Source organism: Pituophis catenifer, unplaced genomic scaffold (assembly GCF_029215685.1).
Source record: "Pituophis catenifer annectens isolate HBS135680 unplaced genomic scaffold, rPitCat1.0.hap2 SCAF_2, whole genome shotgun sequence".
Lineage (NCBI taxonomy): Eukaryota > Metazoa > Chordata > Lepidosauria > Squamata > Colubridae > Pituophis > Pituophis catenifer.
In genome coordinates this window covers 28,287,785-28,314,333 of record NW_027256882.1, presented here as the reverse complement: position 1 = coordinate 28,314,333, position 26,549 = coordinate 28,287,785, and the positions used below count along the sequence as shown (strand labels likewise).

General features: G+C 42.1%; 1 protein-coding gene and 1 pseudogene across 1 annotated transcript; one reads left to right on the top strand and one right to left on the bottom strand.

Moving 5' to 3' along the window:
• Positions 1-26,549, bottom strand: part of LOC139310043 (zinc finger protein 850-like) — a 218,579-nt pseudogene that overhangs the window by 149,339 nt on the left and 42,691 nt on the right.
• Positions 3,249-5,742, top strand: LOC139311962 (zinc finger protein 268-like). Its single transcript, XM_070936486.1, has one exon. It carries the CDS (start codon positions 3,741-3,743, stop codon positions 5,709-5,711), a length of 1,971 nt encoding a protein of 656 aa, XP_070792587.1. The 5' UTR covers positions 3,249-3,740; the 3' UTR covers positions 5,712-5,742.

Sequence of the window (26,549 nt, the reverse complement as noted above, 5' to 3'; positions counted from 1 at the left end):
CTTCCGGGTGCGCTTCAAGGTTTTGGTTACCACCTTTAAAGCGCTCCATGGCTTAGGACCTGGTTATCTACGGGACCGCCTACTACCACCAATAGCCTCCCACCGGCCAGTACGCTCTCATAGAGAGGGACTCCTCCGGGTGCCGTCAGCCAAACAGTGTCGACTGGCGGCCCCTAGGGGGAGAGCCTTCTCTGTGGGGGCACCTACCGTCTGGAATGAGCTCCCCCCGGAGATACGGAGGATCCCCGATCTGTGCACCTTCCGCCACGCTGTGAAGACCTTTTTATTCCAGCAGGCGGGCTTGGCCTAATCTTTTCCCTCTTTTTAATATGTAAATTTTAATTTGTTTTTAAATTATTGGGGTGTTTTAATCTGTCTGGGCCAAAATGATTTAATTCGATTTTATTTGGTTTTTAAATTTTTTGTATCTATGTATTTTATTGTTTGGCTGTTCACCGCCCTGAGTCCTTCGGGAGTAGGGCGGTATACAAATCAAATAAACTAAACTAAACTAAACTAAACTATTAACCAGGTTCAACTCTACTGACTGTATTTTTTGGACTACAGGACGCACCTGACTAAAAGACACAACTGAAATTAGAAGAGGAAAACAACCAAAAAAAGTTTTTGGCCTACCTTTTTTCGGGCCTTTTCCAATCTTTTTTCGGCCTGTTTCTGGGGCTATTTTCAGCTATTTTGGGTGCTTTTTTCAGCTCGTTTTTGAGGCTTTTTTTGGTCCATTTTTGAGGTTTTTGGGGGCCATTGTCGAGGCTTTTTTGCCCGCTTTTGAGGCTTTGGGGGGGCTGTTTTGACGCTTTTTTGGTCAGTTTTTGAGGCTTTTGTGTCCCATTTTTGAGACTTTTTTTCTGGCCCGTTTTTCCGAAAAAACGTTCCTGTGGTTTTGAAGGTGCAGGAAAAGGAGAGACACCAACTTGGGTTCTGCCAACCGTTGTACATTTATGATGGCTGCAGCATCCCACACTCAGGATCCCCGTTTGTGACCTTCTCAGCTAGATTCTGAAGCAAAATTAGTAGGGATGCCAGCAGGAAATTGCAAGTCGCAGTTTGTGGAACAGATGCAAGTTGGCACTGTCATGTGACATCATGCTTCATGACCGGCTGCTTAGTGACACAGAAGCCAGTCCCAACTGCACTCAGTAAGTCAGGATTGCTTGAATTGGGATGTCACCAGAAGGGGTTGTAGACAGCATTTTCTTCTCTTATTTGCAACTGAGGACTTTCATGAGCAAAACTGGTGCTTCAAATCTTGCAGAGGCTTTTGGCATCATTTCCTCAGTTCAAGCCCCACATCTCTAAATTTAGCTCAGAAGGTTTGACATTAACCATTTTGGGACATTTTGTCAGGCTGAAAACTCATGGAGCTTCCACATATATCATTTGTTGGTGTTTGTATCTGTATTTCTTTCTATATGCATATATCTGCAATTATATTAATTTTTTTTTTATTGCAAAAGTTTTACAATTACATTTTCACCCCTTTCCCCCCCCCCCTCAACCCACCCCAACCTTCCCAACCTCCCTAACCCTCCCTAACCCTCCCCTCCCCCCGGACTTCCACACAGTATACTCATATCAAGTTAAAAAAAAAAAAACCTTTGTATAAAACTTATATAAAACTTGAACCCCTCCCTCCCCCTTATAATTTTCTTTTTTATCTTCATTACATTAACATATTTCTATCTTAATATATCATTTTCAAATGAAAGCTATTTGATACTTCCTAGTTTGGTATTTGTTCTGAACATAATCTATCCACTTTTTCCATTCCCATTCATAAGTCTCTTGTGAACAGTCTTTTAGATATGCTGAGATCTTCGCCATCTCTGCAAAACTGGCCATCTTCATAGTCCATTCCTCGATAGTGGGCAAAGCTTCATTTTTCCAGTATTTACCTATCAATAATCTTGCTGCTGTTATCATATACAATATCAACTTTGTTTCACCCAATGTAAAACCCTTAACTATACCCAATAAAAACAGTTGTGGAGAAAATTGAATTTTTTTCTTTAACACATTCTGCATGACCCACCAAATTTTTATCCAAAAAGCGTTAACTTTCCTACAAGTCCACCAAACATGATAATATGTAGCATCTAAACAGTCACATCTCCAACATTTTGGCTGAACATTAGGGTACATACACGACAATTTTTTGGGGTCTAAGTGGTTGTAGACAGCATTTTCTTCTCTTATTTGCAGCTGAGGACTTTCATGAGCAAAACTGGTGCTTCAAATCTTGCAGAGGCTTTTGGCATCATTTCCTCAGTTCAAGCCCCACATCTCTAAATTTAGCTCAGAAGGTTTGACATTAACTAATTTGGGACATTTTGTCAGGCTGAAAACTCATGGAGCTTCCACATATATCATTTGTAGGTGTTTGTACCTGTATTTTTTCTAAATGCATATATCTGCAATTATATTAATTAATGAGCCTTGGTGGCGCAGCAGACTAAAGCACTATTAAGTAACACCAGCTGCTTGCAATTACTGCAAGTTCAAATCTCACCAGGCTCAAGGTTGACTCAGCCTTCCATCCTTTCGAGGTAGGTAAAACGAGGACCCGGATTGTGGGGGCAATAAGCTGACTTTGTATAAAAAAGAACACCGCTTGGGGGGGCCAGAAAGCCCTACTAAGCAGGTATATACAAAAGTATGAAGGCTATTGCTTAATGCATTGTAAGCTGCTCTGAGTCTCCGGAGAAGGGAGGCATATAAATCGAACCAATAAATAAATAAATATTATCTATCCTCAGTACATCCAGATATATTTGAGGATAACACTTTGCAGTGCCAAGAATCTATGATTGACCCAAGTCAACAACATAATTTCATGGTTGAATAGATATCTTGGTACTCTTCCATGTGTCAAATGAATCATGATTAATGTAAGAGATTATTGTAGCATTGTGGAATGTTTGCTTTTTTGTTGTAATGTATACTTTTTTCACATCTTCTGCAACCATTTTATACACAATTAAAGTTACACTTTTCTTTAAAACTTACAGACAAAGAGGATGGCAATAAGAGCACTCTGGACAACTGAGAATAACAAGCAACATTGAAAAGGAAATAAAATTGAGCCAGAAATCAAAATATATTCCATTTCCTTCAGAAAACCACACAATTCTGCTTTTCCAGCAGCTAATAGACAAAAGAGAGAAAATTAACATGAGATTTTGAGCTGGAAAAAGTAGAGGATACGAAACTCAAGGATACATTTCATGAAAAATCAAGGAAGATTATTTTTCACTCAGAAAAAGATGGAAATATTGGGAAGTTAGGTGGAAGGAAAAAGTCTTACTGAGCAGGGCACATAGGACAGACAATGATAGAGGCCTTTCTCTGGGAAGAAGCAAACAGCTTTAATCAAAGCACCACTAAGCAAGAGAGCACACATATTTTTGACCTCAAGAATATCAGTTGTGGAAAAGCTCCATAGATCTGACTATTGTAGAAAAAGCACAGATTGCAAATCATAGCTGATTAAACAAGAAGATCCCAACTGCAGAAAAGCCATACAAATTATCTGAATATGGCAAAAAGTTTGGTCAGAACAGCTTCCTTGTGGTTCATGGAACGACTCACACAGGAGAGAAGCCATACGAGTGCTCCCGATGTGAATACTTTAGTGAGCATGGCAACATGGTAATATATCACAGGACACCCATCACATAAGAGTGTCCAAATTGTGTGAAAGTATCATTGGAAATTACCATCTCATGAGACAACAAAGGACTCATACAGGAGAGAAACCCTTTGAATGTCCTGATTGTGGGAAAAGGTTCAGTCAGAATTGCAGCCTGGTGGCACACCAGAGGACTCACACAGGAGAGAAACCATTTGAATGTCCAGATTGTGGGAAAAGATTCAGTCAGAATTCCAACCTGGTGAAACACCAGAAGACACACACAGGAGAGAAACCCTTTGAATGTCCTGATTGTGGGAAAAGATTCAGAAACAATTCCAGTCTGGTGGCACACCAGAAGACTCACACAGGAGAGAAACCATTTGAATGTCCTGATTGTGGGAAAAGTTTCAGTCACAATTCCAGCCTGGTGACACACCAGTCAACTCACACAGGAGAGAAACCATTTGAATGTCCTAATTGTGGTAAAAGTTTCAGTCACAATTCCAGTCTGGTGATACACCAGAGGACTCACACAGGAGAGAAACCATTTGAATGTCCTAATTGTGGTAAAAGTTTCAGTCACAATTCCAGTCTGGTGATACACCAGAGGACTCACACAGGAGAGAAACCATTTGAATGTCCTGATTGTGGGAAAAGGTTCACTCAGAATTCCAACCTGGTGAAACACCAGAAGACACATACAGGAGAGAAACCATTTGAATGTCCAGATTGTGGGAAAAGATTCAGAAACAATTCCAGTCTGGTGGCACACCAGAAGACTCACACAGGAGAGAAACCATTTGAATGTCCTGATTGTGGGAAAAGTTTCAGTCAGAAGTCCGGCCTGGTGAGACACCAGAGGACTCACACAGGAGAGAAACCATTTGAATGTCCTGATTGTGGGAAAAGTTTCAATCGCAATTCTGACCTAGTGACACACCAGAGGACTCACACAGGAGAGAAACCATTTGAATGTCCTGATTGTGGGAAAAGGTTCAGTCGCAATTCCCACCTGGTGACACACCAGAAGACTCACACAGGAGAGAAACCATTTGAATGTCCTGTTTGTGGGAAAAGGTTCAGTCGCAATTCCAACCTGGTGAGTCACCAGAAGATTCACACAGGAGAGAAACCATTTGAATGTCCTGATTGTGGGAAAAGATTCACTCAGAATTCCCACCTGGTGACACACCAGTCAACTCACACAGGAGATAAACCATTTGAATGTCCTGATTGTGGGAACAGTTTCCGTAACAATTCCAGCCTGGCGACACACCAGAGGACTCACACAGGAGAGAAACCATTTGAATGTCCAGATTGTGGGAAAAGTTTCAGTCAGAATTCCAGCCTGGTGACACACCAGAGAACTCACACAGGAGAGAAACCATTTGAATGTCCTGATTGTGGGAAAAGTTTCAGTCGCAATTCCCACCTGGTGACACACCAGAGGACTCACACAGGAGAGAAACCATTTGAATGTCCTGATTGTGGGAAAAGTTTCAGTGAGAATTCCAGCCTGGTGAGACACCAGAGGACTCACACAGGAGAGAAACCCTTTGAATGTCTTGACTGTGGGAAAGGTTTCAGTCAGAATTCCAACCTGATGAAACATCAGAGGACTCACACAGGAGAGAAACTATTTGAATGTCCTGATTGTGGGGAAAGCTTCCTTTGGAATTCTGAGCTGGTGAGACACCAGAGGACTCACACAGGAGAGAAACCATTTGAATGTCCTGATTGTGGGAAAAGTTTCAGTCAGAATTCCAATCTGGTGATACACCAGAGGACTCACACAGGAGAGAAACTATTTGAATGTCCTGATTGTAGGAAAAGCTTCCTTTGGAATTCCGAGCTGGTGATACACCAGAGGACTCACACAGGAGAGAAACCATTTGAATGTCCTGATTGTGGGAAAAGTTTCAGTCGCAATTCCCACCTGGTGACACACCAGAGGACTCACAGAGGAGAGAAACCATTTGAATGTCCAGATTGTGGGAAAGATTTCAGTACTAAGACTAGCCTTTTAAATCATGTGCTTATACACATGGGAGAAACCATTTAAGTGCCCCAAGAGTGGACGGTACTTCAGGAAACATTCCACCCTTATTGCACAGAAGAAAATGTGCATGGATTTTCCAAAGTGATGAGTGATGGTTCCCAAAGGGGCCGTACCAAAGTGGGGGGCCGGTGGGATGACTTAGGGGGGCATAAGAAGCAAGGGGGCAGCAGGGGGCACTAGAGGCAAAAGGGGGCGGCAGGGGGGCAAGGAGGGTGGCGGAGGGTGGCCCCCACCCTTTGGCCTGTGCCTCACAGCAGTTACCTCCTTGCAAGCAAAAAGCAAGAAAAAACAGCTCCTTTCAGCTTCAGCACAGGCTAATTAGCACAAGTTGATTAGATTGGCCTCCTGACTCTCTCAGCTGTTTTACGCAGGTCTCTGCTGCTTGCTGCAAAGAGTGTTGGAGCAGATTTTTTCCCCTTTTGCTAATCAAGCTATGCTGAAAACGAAACTGAAAGTAAAGCAGGCTCTTTGCTGTTTGCTGCAAAAAAAATTTGGCAGATGCAAAGGGAGAATTCTTTTTCTTCTTTTTCCTCACTAAAAAAGGTAGGTGCAAACAATGGGAAATTTAGGGCAGGAGAGGAGAGTTCAAAATTTTAAAACACAAAAGAAAAAAGGAAAGAAAAAGGCAAAAATAAAAATGGGAAGGGAGAAAAAGAAATGAAAGAGAAAGATGTTATACATATTTAGTATTGAAATATGAATAGTAGTAAGAAATAAATGGGAAATCATGATTGTAAAAGTGAAATGAATAATAATTGGAATATTTGTCTTTGTATTTTTGAAATCTAGACGATGATAAGTTTTCTTTTTTCTTTTTTTTAGAAATATAAATAAGTATAAACTGTAACAATTGAAATACCTTTAATGGTGTATGGTGGTGAAAGTTGTAGGTTGAATAACATTGTTCTATTTTTCATTAACAGCATTTTCACACATAATTTCTACAACTAGCATCCTTCTCTTTATTAACAAATTAACTTTTGGACTGACTCTTAACCATTTTCTTAGTCTCTCCACAGTTCTCTTTCTTGATGTTTTCCTCCCTTTTTTCCATTTCTTTAGCTTCTTCTTTTTCCTGTTCTTATATCTCCCCTTCAGCTTTTTTCCTTTAATTTTAACTCTATTACTTTTCATTCTCAATCTTACCCCATTTATTTCACTTCATATTTGAGATGTATTTTGGGTGTCCTCCTGGACTCACGGTTGAGTCTAGAAGATCATATAATGACCATGACCAGGGGGCCATACGCCCAGATTCGTCTGGTGCGCCAGTTGCGTCCCTATTTGGACCGAGATGCCCTACGCACAGTTACTCATGCACTAGTCACCTCACATATTGACTACTGTAACACTCTCTACATGGGGCTGCCCTTGAGGGCCACTCGGAGGCTTCAGCTGGTGCAAAATGCAGCCGGGCGGGTTGTGATGGGAGAATCCCGATACTCCCATGTTACACCCCTCCTGCGCGACTTGCATTGGTTACCGGTTGCCCTCCGGGTGAGATTCAAGGTGCTGGTGATGACCTATAAATCCCTACATGGCTTAGGCCCAGGATATTTGGCGGACTACCTGCAGCCAGCAATGACATCTCATCGCGCGGTCCACGCCCATAGAGAGGGCCTGGTCAGGGTGCCGTTGGCTAGACAGTGTTGGCCGGCGGCCCCCCAGGGGTAGAGCCTTCTCTGTGGGTGCGCCCACCCTCTGGAATCGACTCCCCTTGGAGCTCCGGTTGGCTCCTGACCTCGCACCTTCCGCCGCGAATTAAAAACTTGGTTATTCAAGTTCCACGACCTGGACTGATGGGGTTTTAAGGGTTTTAAATTTTAGTGGGTCTAATCAGATTTTAACTTTGTATTATGGCTTTGTGAATTTTATTATTGTCAGCCGGCCTGAGTCCATTGGGAGATAGGACGGCATATAAGCCAAATTAAATAAATAAATAAATATTTTCCCATATCCATTTTTATTCTATCACTATTGAACCCAGTGTAATCATCTTTATCTTTTTTCCCCAATTATTTCCTTTTCAATATTATCTCCTTGTTTCTCTTGCTTCTCATTCATTTTTTTTTGCAAGCTAACCAATTCTCTGCTTCTTTTTTTTTTTAATTTATTTATTTAAAACAATACATCAAAAAAAAGAAATAGTCAAACAAATGATCGCGACAGGAACTTTACATGATATTTACATTTTCTACGGTATGTAGGCTTCAGTCAGATTTAACGTATATTAAACATAATCCTGGTTATACTTGACTTTTTGGACGTCTGTTGTTCAACCAAACGTACCATTTGTCCCAACATTGGAAATATACGGAGTCCTTTTGATCTCTCAATGCTTTAGTCAGTCTGTCGGCTTCCGCATAATCCAAAGTTTTCTCCAAAATCAAATCTTCAGCCGGCAGGTCTTTCCCCTTCCAATGTTGGGCGAAACATATTCTTGCTGACGTGGTGATAAATACACACAGACACCATATATTTGTGCCTATGTTGTCTGGCCTAATGTTCAATAGATAGTACTCTGGTTTCAGAATTAGGTTATAACCTGTGATTTCCATGATCCATGCCTGTATGATTTTCCAGAATTCAGTCGTCCTGGAACAGGTCCACCACATGTGGAAATAGGTGCCAATCTCCCCACACTTCCAACAGTTTGGTGAGAGATTTGAATACATTTTAGAAAGATGAGCAGGTGGAAGGTGCCATCTATACAACATCTTGTACACATTTTCTTTGTACGATGTTGCCCACAGGAATTTCATATGTTTAAGCCAGATTTCTTCCCATTTTGTCATATCAATTGGATAGCCAATATTTCTCCCCCAGGCAATCATAGAGTCTTTAACTATTTCATCCCCTATCCAATAGTCTATTAAAAGTTTATATAACCTTGATAACATTTTGTCCTCTTTTCCTAGAATATTGTCCAGATCACGCTGATTCAAATTAATACCATCTTGTTCCCTATCTTTTTTAAATTTCGAGCAAATTTGGGCATAAACCCACCAATCCAGTTGTCTTCCCTGCAACTCCAACTCATTTCTTGATTTCAGACTACCATGGGGGTCCAAAAGTTCCCGGTAAGAGAGGTGATTTTCCTTGTTATATAGAGGCCTATACGTTATAGCTTCGAGTGGGACCAGCCAAGAGGGGATTGAAGAGTAAAATTTACCCTTAATTTTCCTCAAGGACTCAATTAGAATATTCCTCACATAATGTCCTGCAAGGCACCTGTGCTTTGGGATTTTGTTTTGCCAAAGAAAATAATGCCAACCTTGATGTAGCCCCTCACCTTCCAAGATCAACAACCTCCTTCTTCTCAACAATATCCAATCCCTGATCCAGACTAAATTTGCGGCCTGATAGTAGTATTCCCATTTTGGAACACCAAATCCTCCTCTTTCTTTAAGCTCTTGAAGCATTTTAAGTTTGATTCTGGTTTTTTTATTTTGCCAAATGAATTTATTTATTTTTATTTATTTATTAGATTTCTATACCGCCCTACTCCCGAAGGACTCAGGGCGGTGCACAGCCAAACAATAAAAACACATACAATACAAAATTTAAAAATAGAATAAAATCAAATTAAATAATTTTGGCCCTGACAAATTTAAAACCCCAAACTTTTAAAGCCAATTTAAAATTGAATATATAAAATACTAAAAGATATTTAAAATTTTAAAAATCTTTTATAAAAGAGGGGGAAAATTAGGCCAGGCCGGCCTGGTGAAATAGTAAGGTCTTTAAGGCGCGGCGGAAGGTGCGCAGATCTGGGATCCTCCGTATCTCTGGGGGAAGCTTGTTCCAGATAGTAGGTGCCCCCACAGAGAAGGCTCTCCCCCTGGGGGCCGCCAGTCGGCATTGTTTGGCTGACGGCACCCGGAGGAGCCCCTCTTTATGGGAGCGTACCGGCCGGTGGGAGGCTATTGGTGGTAGTAGGCGGTCCCGCAAGTACCCGGGTCCTAAGCCATGGAGCGCTTTAAAGGTGTTAACCAGAACCTTGAAGCGCACCCGGAAGACCACCGGGAGCCAGTGCAGCTCACGCAGGAGGGGTGTTACATGGGAACGCCATGTGGCTCCCATTACCACCCGCGCGGCCGCACTCTACGCCAGTTGGAGCCTCCGGGTGCTCAAGGGGAGCCCCATGTAGAGAGCGTTGCAATAGTCCAGGCGGGAGGTGACAAGGGCATGAGTGACCGTGCGTAACGAGTCCCGATCCAGAAAGAGACGCAACTGGTGAATCAGGCGAACCTGATGAAAAATCCTCCCGGTCACGGCCATCAAGTGCTCTTCTAAAGACAGCCGTGAATCCAGGAGGACGCCCAAGTTGCGAACCCTCTCCGTGGGGGCCAATGATTCGCCTCCAATAGTCAGTGATGGCGTCAACTGACTATATCGGGACGTGGGAAACCACAGCCACTCAGTCTTGGATGGGTTGAGCCTGAGCCTGTTCCTCCCCATCCAGATCTGTACGGCCTCCAGGCACCGGGACATCACTTCAAGGGCATCGTTGGGGTGATCCGGGGTGGAGATGTACAGCTGGGTGTCGTCAGCGTACTGATGGTACTCCACCCCGAAACCATGGATGATCTCGCCCAGCGGCTTCACATAAATGTTGAACAGGAGAGGCGGGAGGACCGACCCTTGCGGCACCCCACATATGAGGGGCCTCGGGGTCGACCTCTGTCCCCCTGTCAACACAGACTGTGACCGGTCAGAGAGAAAGGAGGAGAACCACCGCAACACAGTGCCTCCCACCCCCAACTCTTCCAACCGGTGCAGCATGATACCATGGTCGATGGTATCAAAAGCCGCTGAGAGATCTAACAGGACCAGGACAGAGGAGCACCCCTTGTCCCGAGCCCTCCAGAGATCATCAACCAACGCGACCAATGCCGTTTCCGTGCTGTACCCGGGCCTGAAGCCCGACTGGAACGGATCCAGATACGTCGTTTCATCCAGGTGCTGGGGGAGCTGTTGCACGACCACACTCTCAACAACCTTCGCAACGAAGCGAAGGTTGGAGACCGGACGATAATTTACCAACATTGCCAGATCCAGGGAAGGCTTCTTGAGGAGAGGCCTCACCACCGCCTCTTTCAAGGCGGTGGGAAAGTCGCCCTCACTCAGCGAAGCGTTTATAATCCCCTGGAGCCAGCCTCGTGTCACTTCCCGGGAAGCCAGTACTAACCAGGAAGGACACGGGTCCAATAAACAAGTGGTCGCGTTCAGTCTACCCAGAATCCTGTCCACGTCCTCAGGGGTCACAGGATCAAACTCATCCCAGATAACATTCTCAAGACCTGCCCCTGTCTCTCCCCCTGAGACTACCCAGTCGGAGTCCAAATCTTCCCGAATCTGAGTGATTTTGTCATACAGATACTGAACAAAATCCTCGGCTCTACCCTCCAAGGGGTCCTCCCGCGCTTCCTGGTGGAGCAGGGAGTGGGTCACCCTAAAGAGGGCGGCTGGGCGATTATCTGATGATGCAATAAGAGCAGCAAAATAACTACATTTCGCTGCTTTTATCGCCACTAAGTAATTCCTAATGTGGGATCTTACTAGTGTCCGGTCAGATTCAGAAAGACTGGCCCTCCAACTACTCTCTAGGCGTCTTTTCCGGCGCTTCAACTCCCTCAGCTCCTCGGTAAACCAAGGAGCCAATTGAGATCGGTGCCGGATCAGAGGCCGCAAAGGCACGACCCGATCCAGAGCACCAGCAGCCGCCCTATCCCAGGCCGCCACCAGGTCTCCAGTCGAGGCGTGTGCCAGAACCTCAGGAAATGGCCCAAGCTCCATCTGGAATCTGTCAGGTTCCATCAGGCGCCTGGGGCGGAACCATCTTACCGGCTCCGCCTCCCTGCAGCGGGGTGCAGCGGTTCGAAAGTCGAGACGAAGGAGAGAGTGATCTGACCATGACAAGGGTTCAGTAACTATATCTCCTATATCAAGATCCCTCAACCACTGTCCAGAGACAAAAACCAGATCCAGCGTGTTTCCCCCTGTGTGGGTAGGGCCATGAATTAACTGGGTCAGGTCCATAGCTGTCATGGAAGCCATGAACTCCCGAGCCATCTCCGACGTCTCACCCACGGACGGCAGGTTGAAATCCCCCATGACCATAAGCTTAGGGGTATCAACCGCCACCGCGGCGATGACGTTGTGTAGCTCGGGCAGGGCTGTTGCCACGTGGCAGGGAGCCAGGTACGTGATCAGCAAACCCATCTGAACCCCATGACCCCATTTCACAAAAAGGGATTCACAGCCAGCCGTCTGAGGAACAGTGGCCTCCCTCGGTCTCAGACCTTCTTTAATGATAACCGCTACCCCCCCCCGCCCCTCCCCTGTGACCTCGGCTGATGGAATGCTTGGAAACCTGGCGGACACATTTCAACGAGGGGAACCCCCCCTCCTGGCCCAACCAGGTCTCTGTGATACCTGCCAGGTCCGCACCCCCCTCCTGAACAAGATCACAGATGAGGGGGGCTTTATTTACTACGGACCTGGCATTGCACAGCATCAGCTGAAGGCCTGGGTCCTGAGGGTCCATGCAACCTGAGGAGCGAGTAGAGCCTTGGGGGCCGGAGCACACCACCGCTCGTAGACAGCGAGTGCGCACTCCCCTAACACGATATGGCCCCCTGCTCCCGCCATATCTACCCCTCCCACCTACAGTACTGATGTTCAAAAAACTATCCGGACAAGCTCTAACCCCCCCCCCCTTGATCCCGGGTCCCCCATCCCCCACGCCACGCTTCACTGCCAGACCCGACCCTCCCCCTTGTGGGTTATCCCCCATACCCACAGCCCGAATTCCAATCTGACCCTCCCCCTCCCTGGGACCCCTTAAAAATTTGACTAAAAATTTCATTAAAAAAACCCTCAATCCCCTCGTTTTCACATGCCACCTCTCTGGGTCCCAAAACCCTTCCTTGAGGTGGGCCCTCGATAGTGAGGAGGGCCACATCTGCGAGAAGGGGGAATCTCGCAGCGCAAGAAGATCTGCAGTCGTATACATCTCCAAAATGCAGTGATGGAGGCCCAAAGCTCAGACAGGGGACTTCACAAAAGATGTAACACAGCCAATTGTTCATCGATGTGCTGTTGGTATCTCAACTGTCCTCCCACAACAGCAGGAGGGTCCTAAATTATCTCCTCCAATGGGGGCGACCTCCGGCCCACCCTCTCACGGCGGAACCCCACGGGGCCGTAGATTGAAAAAGTTCTCCCACAGACAAGAGTCATGATGTAATAGAGGACCCCTCAACAGTTGCATCAGTTTGGCTGATCATGGTCGGAAGAAAGATTTATCAGTCTATCAGTCAGTCTATGAGTCACGCCAGGGGCAAAGATGGAAAATCCTTGGCAAAGTCTTATACTCAAGATCATATTCGAGTAAGTCCCGATGAAAAAGGGAAAGAAGGGAAGGGGAAGAAGGAAGAGGGGAAGAAAATGGGGGGGAGAGAGAAAATTCCCTCAATTAGGGCGAATAATAAGCCCATTTAAGCGGACACAGTACCTGGGAGGGGGAGGAGAAAAGGGCTGGTATCTATGTGACGGAAAACTCCTCTGTCGCCCCCCCAGCCCTACATTCCTCAGATAGTTCAGTTCTTCCGGGATAACAAATCCGAACCCCAGCCTCCATAGGATGTCACAGGGGGCCTCCAGGTCCTCTACAGCTGCCAAGATATCCCGGGAGGGGGTCTTTCTTCTCCGGTCCTAGGCCCGTTATGCTCCTCTCAGTTTTCACCCTCTAGCAGGAATTTAAGGACATAGTAGTTTAGTTTTTTAAAAAAATTATTATCCAATCTAGCTGGTGCTGTATAGAATAGGTATATCCATTTTGGGAGTACGTAAGTTTTTATAATTGCTATTCTACCTAGTAGGGATATCTGCATGTTCTTCCACTTCTCTAGATCCTGACCTGTTCTCTTGAGAAGGTTCAAATAGTTGTCTTCTTTGATTGTGGAGCATTTGGCTGATATAATAATACCTAGATATTTTAGTTTATTTACAGTTTGGAACCCCAAATTCGCTTCTAATTCTTTCCCTTGCTTTACTGTCAGATTTTTGGCAATAATTTTAGTTTTTTCCCTATTGACTTTTAATCCCGCCACCTTACCATATTTTTCTATTTCCTGGGTCAGACACGGTCCCGATATCAATGGATCTTCTAATATATGCTTCTTTATTTCCCTTAAATGCCTCCCTTACTTTTTGAAACATCTCCCTTAGTCTCTCATATTCATCCTCCCAATTCTCCATATTTTCAATTTTAAAAGGCTAGGATTTTTAAGCTTATTCTTTTCATTTCCATATGTGGGGGTGAGATGCTTTTCAAGGAGCCACAAGGGGGGCTGAGAGCAGAGTCATTCTGACATGCTTTTAAAATTGCTTGGAAGACCCATTTTTTCCTAACAATAATGTATACTTTGTATACTTTGTAATAAAAGTATACTTTTGTATACTTTGGAATAAAACGTATACCTGGAAACAGTACTTGCAAAACTTGGACAGAAGGAAAAGGAAGGCAGGACTGGACTCATAATCAGTAGCTAGTAGTTCATTGTTATCAGTGACTCCCACTGATTCTAAACTCATTTTAAGACTGGGATTGGTGACTACTGAAATATTCAACATTGGTCTCAGAAATCTTTGATTTGAACTATCAAATCATTGATTTGAACTTTGATTTGAACTATGGCAAGAAAAATTGTAAAATGGGGCAAAACTCACTTAACCATAATAATTTCTAGATATTTTAAGTGTAGAGAATTCAAGTGTTGAGAATGACCCATTATTTCATCTCTTTTTGCACACTAGGTACCACTATTTGATTTCCTTTCCTTTTATTCAAATAACAACAGAAAACCCAATACAGTTCAGTATGAATTGGCTTTCCAGTCCTTCCTTGATGCACTTTTTCACATTGGTTATCTAGTTTAAATGTCAAAGGAAAATCAATGATATATTTTTCAGACCTTTGGAGGATCACACTGTCAATTGTTCACACTGCTCAAGCAAAACTAACAGGTGTGAATTAAGTTTTAGCTAAAAAATGGAGCTTTAATTCCAGAAGTCCATTCTTTAAATTTGGACTTCTGGAATTCAAAGGCTCTGGATTAAATGGTACTCCAGACAAAAGATGGAGAAGAGTATCTTGCTTTTAGACATGATAATAGCTGTCTAGAAAGGTGAGTTATGAGCTATTTTGTCAACATCAGAAATTTAATTTATAACCTGTTAAAAATGCAAAGAGGAGTTCAAGGAGCAAATAAAAGACTTTCATGTTGGGGTTGGTTCTGGACCAAATCTTACTTGTGGGGCAGAAACCAGCTCTCAGCCCTCCTTGTGACTTCTTGAAAAGCATCCCCCCCCCACACGCTCCGCCGCCTGAGGAGGCAGGGGAGGGCTGCAGGTGGATCCCAAGAGGGTCTGGGAATGGGTGTGAATTCATCCCACAGCCCTCTCCATCCCCTCCTCTGTGAAATTGCTTTCTCCCACTCGCTGGTGGTCAGCAATTTCAAAAGGAACCCCCAGCTGAGAATCACTGCTCTAGATTGGTTGATTGAGGGGATTTCTCTAGCGTTAACTAATAGTGTTAGCTATCTTTGTTACAGGGATAAATTTGTATTGGAGCAGCCTGCAGACCTCCCAAAGGCTCTGCCCACCCTGTTTTTGCAAAAAATGGGCCGGTTTTTCACAAAAACGGGACATGCGGGGCAAGGCTTCAGGAGGCCAAAATGGCTGTATTCCATGTATTTTACTGTTATTGTCTTCCTTAGTGGGTCATGCAAACCGCTATTCCGAACAATGCTATTTATAGGGGGTGGGGGTGGGGGCAGTGGTGGGTTGCCCCAGTTCTATAGAACCGGTACTAAAGCTGGCAGGAGGCCCCGCCCACCGACCCCGACATCACCAAAACGCTTCTGTGCATGTGCAGAAGAGTGCGTGCATGCGTGAGCGAAGTGAGCGTTCGAGGCCCCACTGCAAACCGGTAGTAAAGTTAAGTAGAACCCACCCCTGGGTGGGGGGCACTGAGGATGAGTTTGTAGTACCAAGGGGGCGGTGGACTGAAAAAGTTTGGGAACCTCTGACCTAAAGTGATAAGTGTAAAGGCTTGAATTTTAAGTCCAGCTGAGAATTTGACTCTTCAATTTGACCAGAAAGAATTTGCTTGATTGTTTTTGTCATCAAGTATTTCATAGTATTAGATGGGAAGGAGGAAAGAAAAAATTGGAACATGTTAGTTTGATAATGGCTATCTGGCTGGCCATCAGCAGCAGAAGTTGCTGGGTATTTATTTCTGCAGAAATTGTGCAATTCTGCAAAAATCATTTTAGGAGTGTTCTCTGCATTTTTATCATAATCAATGATAGAAATGCCACATGCAGAGAACCAGCCTTTTTCTCCCTGGGTATCCTCGAGATTTTCCACCCCAGAATTTCCCAGGCAGCATCTCTTCGGGAAAAGAGCACTCAGGCTGTAGTTAGAGATTGTGGGTCCTCATGGAAGGAGAAAACAAGAGGAAAGAGAAATAGTTTATCTTTTCCTAACAATTCATTGCACCAAGCATGTCTGCTCAGGTGGTGAATGAGGCACGCAAGTGGAAGAAACCACATGAATAGCAAATATATTGGGGGAGTTTGGGGCAGTGACAAAAGCAGTGTAAAATTTCAGACGCAAAGGCTACTCTGCCTTGCATGTGACCTTCATGGAGAAGAGCTATAGGAATACTGAGTTGAGAAAAGGGATTGTGTTTTTGAGTACAGGATCTCCAGGTTCATTCGCAACTCCTGTTGTGATCTCCTTCGCTTGGAGGTTCCTCCTTGTTAGTCTTTGATGGCTGGGAGGTGTGAGCAGAACCAAGGGATTGATACTTTGGTGGTTCCCCCCTTGGTAGGGAAATGTGAGGAAAAAAATTGTACAGTAGATGTTTCATTTCTAAAACAGCATTGCATAAGACTCCTGAATAGATTTTGAGGGGGGGAAAGGAAAGTGTCAGCATTTCTGTAAACATTGGGACAATGTAATGCAACGCTCTCTTCCCAACACATGGGAGACCTTTCCTGTTCTTTCACTTCTCTCCCAGGACTCCTTAATTTGTTTCAAAAATTCCTTCAATTAAAGGGGAACATTATTTCTATCAGTGAAAGTGATATTTTAGCTATGTAGATGGATTATCCTGATTTTGCTGGGATTGGAAGACACCAAAGAATTCCAAGATCTTTCATTTCACCAACAAGATTCAAAAAGACAGGTTACAATGTTTTTTAGTAGATCACATTGCATCTGATCCCTTTGAAGGATACTCGATGACCAGGAGCAGATCAGGACTGGCATGTGGAGAAACCAAGATGTAACTCAATGGTCGGTCTGGATAATCCCTGGAGACTTTCCATGACTGAGAATAGGATACGATAGGATAGGATTGAATGGAAATGAATTCTTTATTGGCCAAGTGTGATTGGACACAAGGAATTTGTCTTTGGTGCATATGCTCTCAGTGTACATAAAAAGATAAGATCCATTTGTCAAGAATCATAAGGTACAACACTTCATTAACAGTCATACAGTCATAAGTGGGAGGAGATGGGTTATCGGAACAGTGGGAAGATTAATAGTAATAGTAATTCAGACTTAGTAAATAGTTTGACAGTGTTGAGGGAATTATTTGTTTAGCAGAGTGATGGCATTCAGTAAAAAACTGTTCTTGTGCCTAGTTGTTCTGGTGTGCAGTGCTCGATAGTGTCATTTTGAGGGTAGGAGTTGAAACAGTTTAGAGGTCTGTAAATATTTTCACAGCCCTCTTTTTGACTCATGCAGTATGCAGGTCCTCAATGGAAGGCAGGTTGGTAGTAATTGTTTTTTCTGCAGTTCTAATTATCCTCTGAAATCTCTGTCTGTCTTGTTGGGTTGCAGAACCAAACCAGACAGTTACAGAGGTGCAGAAGACACACTCAATAATTCCTTTTTAGAACTGTATCAGCAGTTCCTTGGGCTGTTTGAGCTTCCTGGGTTGGTGCAGAAAGAACATTCTTTGTTGTGCTTTTTTGATGATAGGTGTCCATTTTAGGTCTTGAGATATGATAGAACCTAGAATTTGAAGGTCTCTACTGTTGATACTGTGTTGTCTAGTATTGTAAGAGTGGCAGTATGGGAGGATTTCTCCTAAAGTCTACCACGATTTCTACTGTTTTGAGTGTGTTCAGTTCCAGGTTGTTCCAGTCACACCACGAGGCTAGTTGTTCAACCTCCCATCTTTATGCAGATTCATCATTGTCTCGAATGAGACCAATCTCTGTTGTATCATCTGCAAACTTCAGTAGTTTAACAGATGGATCATTTGAGATGCAGTCATTGGTATATAGAGAGAAGAGAAATGGGGAGAGCACAAATCCTTGGGGGGGCCCTGTGTAATTCTACAGGTATCTGATGTGATTCTGCTTAGCTTCACCTGCTGCTTCCTGTCTGTTAGGAAGCTTTTGATCCACTGTTCAGGTAGCGCTAGCTGGTTTAGTATAGTTAGAAGTATGTCCGGAATGATGGTATTGAATGCTGAACTAAAGTCTATAAAGGGGACCCTTGCGTAGGCCTTTGGAGATTTAAGACATTGTAGGATGTAGTGCAGAGTCATATTAACAGCATCATCTGTCAATCTATATGAGTAGAGAACACAAACTAACTCCCTGCTCCTAGCCCAGCACTGTCACCCACCCTATCAAATTCAAATAGGTGCCAAATTTCTAAAATTTAAAATAGTAAAATGCTCAATATACTTAATATTATCTGATTGTTTTCCTTTTTCTCTTTCCTTGGTGTCATATTTTAGTGCACATCTTTATCATGTCTCGTTTTATTATGGTTAGACATTGGAAACCCTTCCAGTGATCCCAAAGCCTCTGAATCTCCCTCAGGGCTATATAAAAATATGTGTCTTCTGCTAAATGCTTTATTATGTCCTAAAGCCATGATGGTGAACCTATGGCACGCGTGCCACAGGTGACACACGGAGCAATATCTGTGGACAGGCGAGAGTTGCCCTAGCTCAGCACCAACTGATTTTCAGTCCTTCTGTGCCCACTGGAAGTCAGGAAATGGGCCATTTCCAGCCTCCAGAGAGCCTCCAGAGGGATGGGGAAAGCCATTTTCGCCCTGCCCAGGGTCCAAGAAAGCCTCTGAAGCCTGGGGAGGGAGAAAAACAGGCCTCATGGACCCACCAGTAACCTTTTTGTGTCACATGCCATAAGTGAGGGCGGGAACACAGGGGGATTGTGCGTGCATGCGCGGGGCTCGGGGGGACATTGAATTATGGGTGTGGGCACATGTGAACGCGACCTCCCTGCGCTCCCCCCACTTTTGGCACGCAATGGTAAAAAGGTTAGCCATCACTGTCCTAAAGGGTCTTAATCCCATCATCCTGGAGCTGAAGGTCTTTTGTTTTAGCAATAGCAGTAGTACTTAGACTTATATACCGCTTCACCGTGCTTTAACAGCCCTCTCTAAGTGGTTTTACAGAGTCAGCATATTGTCCCCAACAATCTGGCTCATTTTACCCACCTCGGAAGGATGAGTCTGGTGAGATTCGATCTGCCAAATTGCAGGCAGCTGGCAGTCAGCAGAAGAAGCCCGCAGTACTGCACTCTAACCACTGCGCCACCACTGCTCTTATAGATAGGCTGGCCCCATCTTTCTTAATGGGCACAAAATGCCTGCTGGGGGCTATTAAGAAAGACTGAGTCTGCCTTCCTACCTCTAAAAAAACACGTTTCTCCATTTCTCATTTAGGGAAATATAATATTCTGCCTTTTTAATATTTCCCAAAATATTTCATTCTTCTGGGGAGTGGTGCTGACTTTCTACAAATCATAAAAAGCTCTTTACATTTCCAATATTCAAGGTCCCTTTAAACATTCTGAACAATTTGTCCAGGGATAGATACACACAGTACATCATCTTATAAAACTTTTCTTTTATAGTTTAATTTGAATTTTAGATCTTTCATCCACATATTCTCCCATTGTTCAAGCATGATTTACATGCAAAGTTCTGTGCCCACTGAATCATAAAATGCTGTACATAGTCATCCTCCATGTTCCACTACAGTTTATAAACCTTAAAAATAGCACTCCCTTGGAGTATCTTCACTTGATGGGCCTGGCAGGTCCTAAAATCTTGGGAGCCACAGAAAATCAGTTTTAAACTTTTGGGATGTAGAGAGGCATTGATTTCTATCGAGAGTCAGCCCCTAAAATAGCAAATTCTGCCAAAAAAAAGAAAAAGATTCTGTCAATGACTACTTCAGCTTCAACCACAACAATACCTGAGCAAATAAGAGATACAAATTCAAGGTAAACCGCTCCAAATTCAATTGCAGAAAATACGACTTCAGCAACAGAGTGGTCAATGCCTGGAATGCACTACCTGACTCTGTGGTTTCTTCCCCAAACCCCCAAAACTTTAACCTTAGGCTGTCTACTGTTGACCTCACCCCATTCCTAAGAGGTCTGTAAGGCATAAGCGCACCATCGCGCCTCCCGTCCCTGGCCTAATGTCCCTTTTTACTCTTATTCTTTTCATGTATTCCAATTATGTTTATGCTTTTATATGTTTTCTTATATATGCTTTTTTTTTATTGAAAAAGTTTTACAATTACATTTTCTCCCCATTTTCCCCCCAACCCTCCCTAACCCTCCCTAATCCCCCTTAACCCACACCTCCCCCCCAGACTTCCACAAAATATAATCCAAATCAAAATCCCCTTTTTATAAAACTTGAACCCCTCCACCCCCTATATATTTTTCACATCTTCACAAAATTCAATTATTCTATCTCTATATAATACTTTCAGTTAAAAGCTATCTGATATTTCCTAGTTTGATATTTATTCTGCACATAGTCTATCCACTTTTTCCACTCCCATACATAAGTCTCTTGTGAGCAATCTTTTAAGTATGCTGAAATCTTCGCCATCTCTGCAAAGCTGGCCATCTTCAAAGTCCATTCATCAATAGTAGGCATAGCTTCATTTTTCCAATATTGACCTATCAGTAATCTCACTGCTGTTATCATATACAATATCAACTTTGTTTCACCCAATGTAAAACCCTTAACTATACCCAATAAAAACAATTGTGGAGAAAACTGAATTTTTTTCTTCAAAACATTCTGCATAACCCACCAAATTTTTATCCAAAAAGCCTTCACTTTCTTACAAGTCCACCACACATGATAATATGTGGCGTCTAGGCAATCACATCTCCAGCATTTTGGTTGAACATTAGAGTACATGCACTGTTGCAATATTTTCAGGATCAGACTCAATAAATATAGTAAGAGTTAAAGGTTTAAATATTTCTCCTTTTATTTACATTAGGCATTCTATATTCACTGAATATTCACAGATAGAAGCGAGGAAATGGGTGCATGCAGCTCCTTATATATACAATGGGTGGAGCTAGGTGTGGGAGTGGTAAATTATGAATACATTAAGAAGTGAAGAATAAATTAACCCCTGATACCCCGTTCATATACTATTTACACATTAGAGAATAAGGCATTTACATGTGACAAATCCCCCTCTAAATGCCGATTCGTTATGCTACACCAATTACATTCAGATTCAGGACAATACAAAACATATAACTTGGAAGTCAAGTATTTATGCTGCTTAGAAGGTAAAGGCTTTGTCAATATGTCAGCTAATTGTTCTGATGTCTCACAATGCACTGCTTTAATAAATCCATCCTGAGATAATTGTCTCACATGTTTAAATTTTATGTCTATATGTCTGGACCTTTGTCCAATGGCGTCAGATCTAGATATTTCAATAGCCGCTTTATTGTCTTCATGCATGACAAAAGGTAAAGCAGGTTTTTTCCAAACATCTGAAATTAAATCATTAAACCATACAAGGTTATTTGCAGCTTTAGATAAACAAACATATTCTGCTTCTGTCGTTGAAGTGGCCACTAATTCTTGTTTGCCAGTGTACCAGTAAACTGGACAATCATTTAGGAGGAATACATAACCGGATGTACTTTTTCTGCATGAAGTGTCTCCAGCCCAATCCGCATCTGCGTAACATGTGAGGTTTGGTTCCTTAATATTATTAGGTTCTAACATCAAACAAAAATCTAAGGTATTTTTTAAATATCTTAATATCCTTTTAACAACTTCCCAATGGTACATTGTTGGTTTGCTGACATGTCTGGACAATAAATTGAGGGGTAAAGCGATATCAGGTCTTGTCCAATTAGAAATGTAAAGAAGTGAACCTATGACTGATCTATAGAACGTGTTATCTTTGAATTCAGGGGATGATTCATCAGCATTTCTTAGGAAGTCAGTCTGCATAGGAGTATCACAAGGTTTGGCATCACTTAGATTGCATTTGTTTAAGAGCTCTATGATCTTATCTCTCTGAGTAAGTTTGAATCCTCTTTTAGTCTTATTAATTTGAACACCAAGATACTTATTTACTTTGCCTAAAGATTTCAATGAGAAATGTTCATTTAGCTTAGTTACAAATGTTTCTCTTCTTTCTTTATGTTTACCTATGTATAAAATGTCATCCACATAGATCAATACAAATTCTATGTAATCATCACCTTTTTTAACAAAGAAACAGTTATCAGCAGTAGTAGCATTGAAATCCATAGTTTTAAGTACTTTTACTAAACAATCATACCATCGTTTACCAGATTGTTTTAACCCGTATAAACTCTTGTTTAACAACCAAGTCTCATTCTTGTTTGTGTATTGACTGTGAGGTGCTCTTACATATATTTCCTTATCTAGTTTTGCGTGTAGATACGCAGTCTGTATGTCATATTGGAATACATCGAGATTGAGTGCTGATGCTACTACTAGAGCTGTTTTGACACTCTCAGTTCTTACTGTGGGGGAATATGTGTCAGTATAGTCCTCCGGATATTTCTGTGCATAACCTTGTGCAACTAGTCTAGCTTTGTATAGAGTATTGCCTCCCTCTAAATTTTTAATTTTATATATCCACCTAGTACCAATAATTGTTTTGTCTTTTGGTGCAATTGCAGGTGTAAATACGTTTAATCCTTGTAAACTTTCCATCTCTTTTTTCATTGCTAATTCCCATTTTTCTTTTTCTTTACGAGGAAGTTTTAACACTTCCTCATATGTATTAGGTGTCGTTGATTCTCCATCCATATGCATTATGTAATCCTTGTATTTATTTGGCATTTGATTTCTGGTGTTTCTAATTGTTTTTTCAGGTTTACTATTATTATCATGCAAATATCTTGCTTCCTTTTTTGTTAGTGTGTCTGTCTTTATTTTGTGTTGGCTATTTGTCCATGTTTTGGTTTTGTTTCTATGTTTGTTGTCATTTTGCTTTTCTATAGTCCCTTTCTCTTGGGATTTTGTATCTTTATTGTTACTTGGGAATATTTCATTAAGATGTATTTTAGACCAGTTGGCCTGCTCGTGGAACACAGCTGTTCTGGAAACTATAAATTTGTTATTATTATCAATGAATCTGTATCCTTTTGTGCCTGTCTCATATCCCATAAATCTGAGTCTTCTAGACACATTTTCTCCCTTTCTTCTTAATTGTTTAGGTATGTGTACGTCTGCAGTGACTCCAAATATGTGCATGTGTACTAATTTTGGTTTCCTATTATACATCACTTCATATGGTGTCTTATTTACAATGCTGGACCAGGTTCTATTCTGTGTGTAATTGGAATAATGTAGGGCTTCTGACCAGAATTGTTTGCTCAAGCCAGCATCTTCCAATGTGCATCTAATCATGGTTTGTAATGTTGAGTTCTTCCTCTCTGCAATTCCGTTCTGAAACGCAGAAAATGGGCTAGATGTGTAATGTAACATTCCTTTGTCCTTCAGCCATTGGAAGAATTCCTTAGACATGAATTCACATCCCCTATCTGTCATGATTTGTTTTATTTTGATATTGTGTTGTGTTTCTACGCGTTTATAAAATTCTTTAAATTTCTGAAAAGTTTCATCTTTGTGTTTTAATGTATAAACAAATCCATAGCGACTATAATCGTCCACTATGGTTAAGAAGTAACGTTTTCTATAAGTGATTGATGGAGTTAGTGGACCAACTAAATCCATGTGTACTAAATCAAAAATTTTGTTGGTTGACCTAGTTGATTTCCTTGGTCTGGGGCTAGTTTTTAGTTTTGTAGACTTACATACTGAGCATTCCAAATAGTTTTCACAATTTTTTATTTTAACACCTTCTGCGTGTTCAGTCATTTTTTGTACTACAGGAAAACTGGCATGTCCTAACTTCTTATGCAAAATATGAGCACACTCATCATGAATTGGCTTACCTATTTTTGGTTTTTTTTCATTATGTGCATCCTTGTGATCATGAGCTACTCTACATTCATCATTGTCACTGTTGCTAATGTTTCCATCATCTAGTTCAATACAATCTTCCATATTTGAATCAATGTTGTGCAACCATTTTTCCTTTGTTATTAAATAAGGTAGGCCCCCTTTAATCATTACAGTGCCTATATCTATTTTATTTTTCTCCAAGGTCGCTTTTCCTTTAGAAAAAACAATGTTAATATCAGAATCCCTGCTTAGTTTTATGGCACTTAGTATATTATGAGGTATTTCGGGTATTAGTAATACCCCCTCTATTTTTCCTAGGCCAGGTAAGGTTACATTCCCTCTACCTAATACTTGAACCTTTTCTTGGTTAGCTACCTTTATTACAAATTTATCTTCTACAAATGAAGATAATATATTTTTGTTATTAGTGGTGTGATTAGTTGCTCCAGAATCAATAAGCCAATTATTGTTCTCAGTTTGCTGTATGTTAGTGTTGTCTTGTTTATTTAGTCCATTCAGTGAACCAGATTTTCTATCCTTTGAATTATCTCTGCCCCCTCTATGCTCTTTGTAATTTGGTGGGCTTCTATATCTATGTCTATCAATGGAAGACTGTCTGTAATTGTATTTGTTTCTGTGTTCTGACCTATGTCTTTCTTTTGAAATTTTGGGGCAATCTCTTCTATTGTGTTCCCTCGATCCACAGTTGTGGCATCTAAATGTTTCATTATATTTTTCTTGAAAAGCTACATTTCTATATGGTTTGTGTTCTATGTGATTGTTAGAGCGATTCCTCCTTGAATTGTCTTCAGCTATTAACTTATTGGATAGACTTTCTATGGATAAGTATCCTAGATTGATTGTGTCTAAATGTGACATATAATTATCCCATGATGGGTCAAGTGAGTTGATGATAACACTTTTCATTGTTTGATCTGAAATCACCTCCCCCCTTAAATGCAGTTCAGCTCTTATTTTGTTTAAAGATATTAAGTGTTCACTTATGGAAACCCCTGGTTTTATCCTAGATGAAAAGAAATCTTTAGACATCCTTGTGGTAGTAGCTACACTGTCACTGTGAAATAAATTGAACATGCATTGAATAATTTCTGAAACAGTCAGATTTTGCTTAATGCTGTGATACATAGCAGGAGATACACTAGAAATTAATAAGAAAAATGCTCTATGGTGTAAACAGTCTAATTTTAGAGTCCAAGGTCTTTTTGGGGGACTAGTGATAAAGAACAGTAAGTTTTCTTTCATAAAGACAACCTGGAGCTGCTGATACCATTCTTGTAAATTAATGCCATCTATCCTCAGCTTTGGGAAGTCACTGGGCAAATTTCCGACATTATTAGGTCCATTACTTACAACCTGAGGTAGTCCGTGGTCTCGTAAATGCTGGAAATTACAAAATGGCGTGGGAATGCTCGCAACGAGCCTGCACGGTCTTCTCAGCAACTCATGTCTTCCTGGACCGTCTGCGTAGTCTTGCGCATGCGCGTTGTCCATTTCGTCCCTGGAGTCGTCGTGAGAGGTTCTCGTCGTTGTGGCTCGCTCGTTCTGCTCCTCCTCAGACGAATCGGTCTCTGGCTCGATCTTGGGAGTCCTGACGATGGCGGCTGTTCTTTTTCTTCTTTTGAGAGCGTTGGTGCTTGCATCGGTCTGTGGCGTGGGGCGGTATCTGCAGGGCTCTCTGGGTTCGGGCGTCGGCGCTCTCGTAGTCAGGATGGGAGCGGGTAGATTTTGAGGCATTGGCTTGCTCGCTTGCTTTCTAGTTGGCTTTTTGGTAATTTTTAGTTTCGGCCCAAATGCAGCAAAAAGCGTTTTCATTGCTGATTTTATCTGAGTATCTGTTGAGTCACCTTCACTTTCCGATTCTGATTCTTCTGAGGTGTTTGAATTTTCTTTTTCGTTTTCGTTGTCTAGTAATGTTTTTCACGCCAGAAATTTTGAATCGAGTTTTCTGATTGGCTCTGCTTCGCTCACCCTGGAGGTCTGTTGAAACCAAGATGGCTGCCATTCAAAATTTTGCGCGGGATCACCGTTTTTCTTCTTCATAGTATTTTTTTCTGTAGTCATATCACTCACTATTTTTGAATCTTTTGGTTTTTCAGTAGTGATGTGCTTCTCTCTCGCTGCTCTGCTGTTTTTCAGCATATCTTGGAGGTTCGCGATGAGGCTTTCATCATTCTTCTGGCTCTTTAATAGTTTTAATATCTCTGACCTGAGTTCGTTGTTTTCTATTTTGATTTCCTCTCGATCATCATTTTCATTTATTATTTCTTCGTCTTCAGTGGTATATTCTTCGGATTCTCTCGAAATCGCGTTTGTGGATTCATCGATTATTTCTTGATCCGTTTCCATTTCTTTGCTGTATGCCCTGGTGTTGGGCCTATCTCTCTTAGACATTTTTAAATTTTTATTGAGTCAATTAACCATCCTCTGCTACCAGATTGTTGCAATATTTTCAGGATCAGACTCAATAAATAT